Here is a 10,232-nt window from a genome sequence, read left to right as displayed (position 1 = left end):
TAATACTTAATTAATTGCTTTTTATTTTCTGTGGTGGTGTAGTTTTTTTATTGTGAAGAGAAATAAAAAAACAAAGAGAATTTACGTTTAACAAAAAAAATAGGGTTTTTTTAATTTTTTCTTGAAAAAAATGAAAAATTAGGAAAAACAACTGAAAAGAGAATAAAAATTTTTTAATAAATGGAGCCAGCACCAGGATGTTATCGTATTTGTTTAGCATCAGATTTCTTTTATCCGAATATGGGAGGAGTTGAATTTCATCAATACCAAATTGCACATTTTTTTGTAAAACATGGACATAAAGTTGTTGTCATAACACATCAATATGGGAATAGAACAGGAGTAAGAGTATTAAAAAATGGAATTAAAGTATATTATTTACCATTACTTCGAATGTTTAATGAATGTTGTTTTCCAACTGGAATGAGTGAACATGCATTGATTAGAAATATATTAATAAGAGAACAAATTCAAATATTACATGCACATCAGTCTTTTTCAGCAATAAGTCTTGAGTCAATGTTTTTTGCAAGATTACTAGGAATTAGAGTTTTTCTTACTGAACATTCATTATTTGGATTAAAAGGACTTGCTAGTATTATGTTAAATTCAGTACTTCAATATTCACTAGCAAATAGTGATGGAGCAATTGCAGTATCACATTGTACTAAAGAGAATATGTGTATTAGAGCAAAAAGAGATCCAACGAAGATATATGTTATTCCAAATGCGTTAGAATCAAGTAAATTTCAACCAGATATAAGTAAAAGAGATCCAAATAATATTAATATTGTTATTTTAAGTAGACTAGTATATCGTAAAGGTATTGATTTAGCCGTTGGAATTATTCCATATATTTGTTCTAAATATCCTAAAGTAAATTTCATTGTTGGAGGAAATGGACCAATGATGTTAAATTTTGAAGAAATGAGAGAAAAGTATCAATTACAAAGTAGAGTTAAATTACTTGGTGCTATTCAACATTGTGAAACTCGTGACGTATTAGTTCAAGGTGATATTTTCTTAAATTGTTCGTTAACAGAAGGTTTTTGTATTGCAATTATTGAAGCATTAAGTTGTGGGTTACATGTTATTTCAACTCATGTTGGCGGTATTAAAGAAGTACTTCCAAATAGTTTAATTAAATATTCAATGCCAACAGTTGAAGATTTATGTAAAAAAGTTGAAGAAGTAATTCCAATTTGTAAAGAAGAACGTTCTTGGGAATTTCATAATGCAGTAAAATCGTTTTATTCATGGGAAAGAGTTGCAACTCGTACAGAACAAGTTTATCATGAAGTTCTTCAAAAGCCACAAGATGATCTTCCCAGTCATTTCAATAAGTTTTGTTTATTTATTCTATTTTTGTTATTTAAAGGATAATTGTTATTATTAATGAAAGTAATTAAAACATTATAAGAAACAACAATATTTATTTCTTTAGAATGTATTATGAAGGTGTTTATTCTGGTCCTTTTATGTTCTTCTTACATTATTTCTTATTATTAATTTCTTGTTTCCTTAATTTTATTTGGCCTAAAGAATCTATTGAAAAAGCTTATGAAATTCCAAGAAAATGTTATAGAAATGGATTGATTAGTGAAATTGGTGAAGAAAAAAGAACTAAATAATTTGAACTTTAAAAAGACATTTAAATAAAATATTTTTTTTAATTTTATTTTTAATACAATCTAAAATCAAAAAAGAACTAAAAAAATATATTTTTTAAGGTAGTTTTATGCAATTCAATTTTATGTTATTATTTTTGATGATTATTTTTGTTTCTGCTTCATTTAATGTATCTCCACAACAATTAGAGAGAGAGCAAAAGAAAGGTGGTAAATTTTTTGTTGTTTGTTGAATAAATGAATAAACAAGAAAAAAAAATATTAAAAAGTAGAGGTATTATGCACCATGGTGTGGTTTTTGTAAGATGATGTCTTATGATTATAAAAAATTATTCAGAAAATATAAAGGAACAAAAGTGACAGTTTGTCAAATTGATTGTGATAAATATAATGGTTATTGTGAAAAGATGGGAATTGAAGGTTTCCCTACATTAAAGTTATTTGATGGTACATCTTTAATTAGTGAATATGAAAAAGAAAGAACATATAAGGATATGGATAAATTCCTTTCTGATTATCTTGCTTAATTTAATTTCTTTTTTCATTATTTTTTTTGGGTTAATAAGAACTTAATTCAATTGAATTAATGAGTTTACAGGTATTACCTCATGAAGAAGAAACTCTTTTTGATTTAGAAGAAAAGAATGAAGGTAAAATTATTTTAATGCAAGATAAGTTGATAAATGGTTTTGAAGATGAAGTTTTGACAGATTTAAAAACATTACATATTGAAAATTGGTTAGAATTAAGTGAAATGTTTCCAAAATTTATTCATTGTGTTGTTGCAATGGGGTTTGTGAATGAAATTTGTGTTTAATGTCTTTTAAGTTTAATTAATATCATTTAGTTATGAAAAGATACTTGTTTATTTACTGGAAGTATTCCCTAAAAAAATCGAAACAAAAAATGTAATTGGTTCTACTCTTATTTATACTGCTATTGAAGCAAGACAAGACAATATCACTCAAATCTTAATTAATAAAGGAGCAAACCTTCTTGTTATCAATGGAAGAGGTAATTCTTTACTTCATGCAATTTCAAAAAGAAGTGGTGGAGATATGTTAACTCTTATGCAAAAAATTATTAATTTACAACCATCACTTTTAAATACACAAAATAACTATGGAGAAACTCCACTTCATCTTGCATGTTTATGTGGAATAATTGATAATGTAGAATTATTATTAAAAAATGGAGCATGTACAGACATTGAAACAAAGAATGAAAAAACACCAAGTAATTATGCTATTGAATCAGTAAAATCAAGAGAAATTCTAGCGTTGATTAACAATTACACACCAAAAATAACCAAAATTGATGAAGAAAAAGAGAGTTTTACACAAAAAATAACAAAATCAATAAAAAGTACATTACAAATAAAAGAAATAATAAAACCAGAAGAAGAAACAAAAATTGTTCAACCTGTTCAAAAAGAAACGTTAAAAGAAATAGAGGAGATTGAGTCTGACCAAGACTTTGAAGATGATATAAGCTCAATTATTGAAGAAAGAATGTTTCAAATTGAAGAAACAAAAGAAGAAGAAACAAATAATGATAATAAAGAAGAAACAAAATTAGGAATATCATTAAACCCCCAAAAAATAATAAAGAATGTATTGTATTTAGGTACAAAAGAATACAGGGAAAGAAAACTAGAAATACTCATTCAAGAATTATGCAATTTATATCCTATTGATACATTAGTAACTGATACTTCATTAACTTATGTCCCAAATCAAAAATATAGAATATTATCATTAGATGGGTTTTCAGATAATCCAATTCTTCAAATTTATGTATTACAAAAATTAATACAAAAATTTCCAATGTTCATTGCTAAATGTAATGTAATTGCAGGAGTTGGAATATCAGCATTTATTGCTGGTTCAATTGCAAAAGGTTTGTCTTTAGATTTTTTAGAAAAGGTTTTTCCTTTAATAGAAAAATACACTAGAGTCTCAAAAAAACGACGATTCAATTCATCAACTAAATATACTAATCGTTATTATGATATTGCATGCTCATCTTTATTTTCTAATCAAACCCTTTCTGAATTTCCAAGAAAATTTTTTACGTATTATCAACAACTTTCTAATTCTTTTGTTATTGCAAATGGAAGTGAAAAAGCTAATGAAGTAATTATGAAGTCTTGTTCACTTCCATTTCTTTTTAAACCATATGGTAATTGTATTTCAGGAATGGTAATTCAACCAAACCCTTCAAATTATGCATTAATGGATGCACTTAAAACAGGAATTAGAAAAGAAGATTGTGTTGTACTTTCATTTTCAAATGGATTTGAACATTCAGAAGATAGTGAAAGTTATCCTGATTTCTTTTTGAGTGATTGGTTCTCATTAAAAGAATTTCAAAATTTTGAAGGTCAAATTAAACAGTCATCGATTTTTTGTTCAACAATTCTTGGAGATAGATTTTTAAGATTTTCAACAATGATTCATAATACAAATGAAGAAAATTTGAAGAAAATAGTACAAAAGATGAGATTTTCTAAATTAGAACAATGGTTAAGTAAAGAATGGTTTAATTAAAATAGTTTTTTTGTTATTAATATTATTTGAACAAAAAATAAAAACAAAAAAATTACTATAAAAAATTGTTATAATTTTGTTAGTTTTAGCAACATGTGTGATAAGTCATCTATTCATACACCTATTAATTTAATAGATAGAATTAAATATAAATTAGAAATACCAGTTATGTGGAATGAAGATTCAAATACTCATGAGGATGAGATATTTTTTGAAGAGGAGGATAATTTAATGACAAAAACAAAAGAACAAGAAAATAAAAAAGATGTAAAAAAGAAAGGGATTATTAAATATTCAAGAAAACCAAAAGTAGAAGATAAAGAAGAAGATAAAAAACCACTTAATGTATCAAAGAAATTATTATTATCTTCAAAATTAAAGAAAAAAGAATTTCTTGCGGCAGATGAAGAAATTAGACAACAAATAGAATATGTTGTTACTGAATTAGAGAAAAGACAAACAGAAGAAAATCCTATTATTGATGGAATAATAACAAATTCAAAAAAATTAAATGAAAATGAAGTACCTCCTAATACAGATCCTAAAAAGGATATTCTTGATTTAAGAACAGCAAACAATACAATTACTTTTGTTTCAAATGAAGTTCCACCTATATTAATGAAACAAAATATACCTAAGAATAAAATTCAATTAAGACCAACACAAAATAAATATCATTTTCCAGGAACTGAACTTGGGTTTGATACTATAAAAGAATATAAATTAATGAAATTAAATGCAGATAAAAAAGAATTGAAAACGATTAAAATTCTTATTCATGAATTAGATAAAACTATAGAATCTTGTAATGAAGAAGAATATAAATGAAAAAAATATCAATTTAAAATAATTTTTACATTGTAACAGTTTGTACTTTTGCACAGATTGTTTTTGGAATAAATCCAACATGAGGTCCTTTTACTGCTTTATACAAATTACCAGATTTTGCAAGAAGATAAATACGATCTCCTTTTATAAGAGATAACATTCCTTTTGTTCCAGAAAAATCTTCAATTGCTACAAACAAAAATTTTTCTAATAATTCTTGAACAAAATTAGATGGAAAAATTCCTGGAACACCTCCTTTTTTACCAATCCACCAACCATCCGATTTATATAATATTTCTATTACATCATCAACTCTAAGAGACATTTCTCTTTCAGAACTTGCAGTAAATGGAAATAAAGCAACACATTTACCAATCGTTGGAGCAAATAATAATTTATTAATTAATAATAATAAATTTGATGGTTTTGAAGGTGGAATTGGAGTATTTTGTTGATGAGAATGTTGATAAAATTGTTTTATTCGTGCATCAACATTGGGGTTAATTGTAGTACCTTTTGTAGTGTCTGGCAATACCTGTTCTTTATGTTTTGGTAAATGTAATCCTTGACAAATTGCATTACATTGATGAGTTCTAAAAAATTGAGAAATTCCTACTTCACCAAGATTTGTTTCTGAATACATAAACTTATTTTGATCTATATGATGTAATGCTGGATCAGTAAGATAAAATTTATTATTGGCGTTAACACCTTGAATATCACATATCAATAATGCCCCTTTTGTATGAACCCATGTCCAATGGGCAAATGCATGTAATGTCGAATGAAATTCAGATTCATTAATCCATCCATTGTTGTCAATATATTTGATAAAATACCCACTAAGATAAGGTTCTACAAAATTAGGTGTTCTACATGTAGCAGCAACGGCTTGTTCAGTTTGTTCAAGAGTTAAAATTTTACCATCTAAATCTTTTGTTGGACTTGGAATAAATAAATAATTTGGAAGGAAATGAAGTTTATTTGGTGACACGTTTAATTTATTGAATGTATTTGCTAAATAAATACAAATTAATTGTCTTTCAATTGTTTCTAATAACATTGTAAGCGGTCTTTGTTGGAAAAATCTTTTAAGAACAATTCTGTCTCCACGTCCATTTATTGCTCGAAAAGCAAGACGTTCTCCTCCTTTTGCAAATGGGGCTAATTCAACCCTAAATGTACTATGTTGAAATAAGAATTGATTTATTCGTTGATTTGATGCAAGGAATTTTCGAATTTGTGTAGTTTCATTAGGAACAGTAATGATATATCCACTCACTTGAGTTTGGTATTGTGGTTCTTTTTCAGAAAGTAATGGATCTACCATCATATCTCGTGACATTATCGCTTTTTGTTTTTCATTGTTTTTAAGTTCTTTTTTTAAGAATATTAGTTTTATATAACAAAATAAAAATAAACAAAAATCAATAGTAGAGAAGAAAGGAATTAAAGAAAGATTCAGAAGCGAAACGAAAAAAGATGAAGTAATCTAAATGACTTTCAATCAGTGTTTAGTATTTTTATTCATTTGTTGATTGCAGATTTAGTTTTTTCAATTCAAAGATGATAGTTTAGGTTAACAAATGAAGATTAGAATTGACTATTTTATTTTGTCCATTGTATTTTCATGTTTTATAAATGTTATTCTAAAAAAGACTATTGCCTCAAATGATATACAAGTCAGATAAATACTTTATAATTTAATTAGACAATTTATCTTCACTTCATTATTTATTCTTTTATCTTTAATAAAATAAGGAATAAATATATAAATATATTTTAAAGAGTAGTATTATTCTTGTATATGTCATTGGATCTATCTTTTTCTTCTAACTTTTTTTATTATAAACATTATTTTTAATATTTAAAGTATTTTCCATTCAATTATTGCAGTTTGGTTCGGTTCAATTAATAATAAAGTATTTCTTATACATTGAAGTTATTTATTTTTATGAAATTAAACTCATCAAATAGACATCCATTCATTTTTATATAAGCTAATACTTTCTTCATATTAGTTTTATTACAACTGATTTCAAAAAAAAATTATTAAGAAATAAGATTAGATATTATTGTTGAAGAGGTTCTTCTATTCGTTCAATAATTAAAAAAAGTAGATTCAATGTCTAAAAAAAGTTAAGGCATATTAATGAAGCATATTAATGTTAAAATAATTGTTTGTTTATTATAATATTATAATATTTAGACAAACAATAGTATTAAAAAAGTTTTTATTCAAGAAACGTACTATACGGATGAGATTGTACTTCTTATTCTATATTTATAATGTTCATTTATTGAAAAGTTATTAATATTTTATACACATAAAAGTCTTTTTTTTTAAATTATTTTTCAGTGATATTCATTTTGATGCATATAGCAAATGTTTATTATTTAATTTGTTTGTTAAATGGTCCATAACTATTGGACTGAATATTCATAATCACAACCCATATTTTTACTCAAAAAAGAATTAAAAACTCTATTTTTCACGAAGAACACGTGTCTAAACATGGTTATATACTTTAATCTAGAAGTATTATTTTATTTATAGTTAGTAATTTATTGAAATTACATATGATAATATTTTAGTCGTTTTGTTATATGAATAGATTTTTGTTATTATTATTTATTAGAACCTACCATGTAATGGTAATAATTGTTATTTAGATTAATAAATAAGAACAAGGTATTGAACATCAAAATTATATCCAATTTGTTTCATCTCAACGAAAATTTAATATTTTATTCAGATAAAATTCATAAATTGATAAAAATAGTAAAATGAAAGAGTTACAATGAAATAATCAAAAAATACTTACCAGCAGTATATTTTGTATTTTTTTATTAGATAATGTGAAATAGTCATTATTAGTATTTTTATACCAAAACTAACGTTTTTTATTCAATTCTTTAGTAGAAGTTGGCAATTCTGTGACAAAGGTCAACTATAGAGGTATAATAAAAAGTATTTTTGAATATTGAATTAAATATTCACATTTTAAAGTGATTACTATTATAAAAATAATAAAAGTACTAATTATCAACGGTAATCCTATTATTAATTAATGATACTAGGCATAACAAGAAATGTTTATGTTAAAAATAATGAATTATTTTAATTTTTTTACATAAGTTGAATAAATCAATGATAAAAAGAACTTCTATTATTTTTTGGTTATCAGGCAAAAATGATATCAATTGAATTATTTTTCCATAGTGAATAGTACTATTTTATCTTTTATATGTGCAAATCTAAAAAAAAATAATTATCCTTTCAAATAGCTACGTATATTATGATTGAATCATTACATTGAAAAGTATTTGTCTTGACTTTAATCTACTGCTAAACTCATTTTTTTATATTGGGAATGTTAAACACATCATATTAAATATTTATTGTTAAATTTTTAGTATTTAATTAATCGTCATATTTTTATTTTTTATAAAGAAGTTTGAATAAAGAATTTATTAATTGACAAAAAAAATCAAATAAAAAGATAGTTTTTAATGAATTATAATATCTTTAACAGTTATTTTAAATGTATTATTTTATACATTTTATATCAATATTTATTCACTAATAAACCAAATACAATTTATTATTTCAGTTATTTAATTCAAACTCCTTATTTGAAGCAATGAAAATAGTCTTTTCAGTTTCTTTAATACAGTTGTTGGAGGTTAATAATATCACTGGTTATTTTTAATTAAAACAAAAATTATAAAAATTATTTCATTTGAATTACAACAATTCTTTTTGGTGTGAACTGTTCTCCTCCACAAAGTACATTTCTTATTCCTTTATATTCAAAGGAAGACTGACGACAATCTGATTTTTCTTTATTATTATTATCTTTAAAAACCCAAATATCATTACTTCCAAATTTACACAACCAATTCCTTGATTGTCCATATAAAGTAAATGCATATTGTGGTTGTTCAATATCAAATTTCAACATTCCTTCAATTCTTCCTTTTGACTCTAATGAAAATACAAATAATTTTGAATCATATATCCATAATAAAAATGATTTTGAATCATTTATATAACTTTCACAAATGATTTTGAATCATTTATATAACCATGAATACTGTTATCAATTTTAGAATTAATATATCCTCCAAATTTATTTCCTTCTGTATCTTCAATAATAATTATTATATGTGCTTTATTCATCATTATTCTTTCTCCAAAGATTGATGTATCAATCTTTATTCTTTGATCAAATACTGATGTATCTATTTGAATCAAATAATATATTTCCTCTTTTCTATTTGTCCATTCTTCAAGTTGTTGAACTTCAGATTCAACTAAAGGTACTTCAGGTTGTTTTTCTGTTGAATTATAAGTTTTTTGGGTATTTTCTACTTCATTTGTTATTTCAATTAAATTGGAACTTTTGTTATCTAATTTTTCTTTTTCTTGATGTAACTCTTGTTCTTTATACATGACCATTAAATTTTCTTGCTTCATTTTTTCTTCTATCAATTCTTTAATCAATGATTTATTTGCATCTTGTATTTGAATATTCTTTAAAATATCTTTTATCACTATTTCATGTATGAAAATATTTGTTTCATTTGTTTCAATTCGACTTGTATTTTCATTCATCTGAATAGATAATTGTTTATTTTCATTTTTTAATTTTTCTATCATTGTTTCTATTGCTTTAGTAGTAGCCATTTCATTTGATCCATTTGACATTGTTGTTTCTTCTATAATCTTATTTATGTCTTCAATAATTTTGTTTTGTGAATATAACTTTTGTGTAGAAACACATTTTTCTATTTGACTTTCTAATTTATTAATTCGGTTATTATTCACAATTTTTAATTCTTCAATTTGGTTCTTGTATGTATTTTCTAATTCTTCAATTTGGCTGTTGCACGTATTTTCTAATTCTTCAAATCGTCTATTGCACGTATTTTCTAATTCTTCAATTTGGCTATTTTTTTTATTTTCTACAATATTAAACTTTTCCCTTTGTATTTGACTGTTATCATTTATCACAGTATGACAAAAATCCCTTATTTCGTTTATTGACTCTTTCAAAGAATCAATTTCTCGTTGTAAGGTTTCTACTTTAGATGAAATAGTCATCGATTGAAACATCTTTCTGATTCTATTTTAGTTCATTTTTTAGTTCGCCATTAAATATTTTTATTATTCTTTCTTATTTTGAAATATTGTTGAAGAATGAAAATCAGAAACAACACACAA

At 24.3% G+C, this 10,232-nt stretch overlaps 6 protein-coding genes across 6 annotated transcripts; 4 read left to right on the top strand and 2 right to left on the bottom strand.

The window, feature by feature from the left end:
* Positions 1–180: 180 nt before the first annotated feature.
* On the top strand, positions 181–1,631 carry ENU1_144670 (phosphatidylinositol N-acetylglucosaminyltransferase subunit A, putative; the record flags this gene model as incomplete). Its single annotated transcript, XM_008860441.1, has 2 exons — positions 181–1,343; positions 1,445–1,631. 2 exons carry the CDS (start codon positions 181–183, stop codon positions 1,629–1,631), a joined length of 1,350 nt encoding a protein of 449 aa, XP_008858663.1.
* A 305-nt stretch (positions 1,632–1,936) lies between these two features.
* On the top strand, positions 1,937–2,155 carry ENU1_144660 (thioredoxin, putative; the record flags this gene model as incomplete). The annotated part of the gene is made up of 1 exon (XM_008860440.1): positions 1,937–2,155. The coding sequence occupies one exon, from the start codon at positions 1,937–1,939 to the stop codon at positions 2,153–2,155; it is 219 nt and encodes a 72-aa protein (XP_008858662.1).
* A 59-nt stretch (positions 2,156–2,214) lies between these two features.
* On the top strand, positions 2,215–4,177 carry ENU1_144650 (ankyrin repeat protein, putative; the record flags this gene model as incomplete). The annotated part of the gene is made up of 2 exons (XM_008860439.1): positions 2,215–2,420; positions 2,476–4,177. The coding sequence occupies 2 exons, from the start codon at positions 2,215–2,217 to the stop codon at positions 4,175–4,177; spliced, it is 1,908 nt and encodes a 635-aa protein (XP_008858661.1).
* A 93-nt stretch (positions 4,178–4,270) lies between these two features.
* On the top strand, positions 4,271–5,005 carry ENU1_144640 (hypothetical protein; the record flags this gene model as incomplete). Its single annotated transcript, XM_008860438.1, has 1 exon — positions 4,271–5,005. One exon carries the CDS (start codon positions 4,271–4,273, stop codon positions 5,003–5,005), a length of 735 nt encoding a protein of 244 aa, XP_008858660.1.
* A 25-nt stretch (positions 5,006–5,030) lies between these two features.
* On the bottom strand, positions 5,031–6,350 carry ENU1_144630 (protein kinase, putative; the record flags this gene model as incomplete). The annotated part of the gene is made up of 1 exon (XM_008860437.1): positions 5,031–6,350. The coding sequence occupies one exon, from the start codon at positions 6,348–6,350 to the stop codon at positions 5,031–5,033; it is 1,320 nt and encodes a 439-aa protein (XP_008858659.1).
* Positions 6,351–9,053: 2,703 nt separating this feature from the next.
* Positions 9,054–10,124, bottom strand: ENU1_144620 (hypothetical protein; the record flags this gene model as incomplete). The annotated part of the gene is made up of 1 exon (XM_008860436.1): positions 9,054–10,124. The coding sequence occupies one exon, from the start codon at positions 10,122–10,124 to the stop codon at positions 9,054–9,056; it is 1,071 nt and encodes a 356-aa protein (XP_008858658.1).
* Between the last annotated feature and the right edge of the window lie 108 nt (positions 10,125–10,232).

This window comes from Entamoeba nuttalli (genome assembly GCF_000257125.1).
Source record: "Entamoeba nuttalli P19 unplaced genomic scaffold asmbl_5981, whole genome shotgun sequence".
Taxonomy (NCBI): domain Eukaryota; phylum Evosea; order Mastigamoebida; family Endamoebidae; genus Entamoeba; species Entamoeba nuttalli.
Note: the sequence above shows the minus strand (reverse complement) of the source record. Positions and strands in the feature narration are given on the sequence as shown.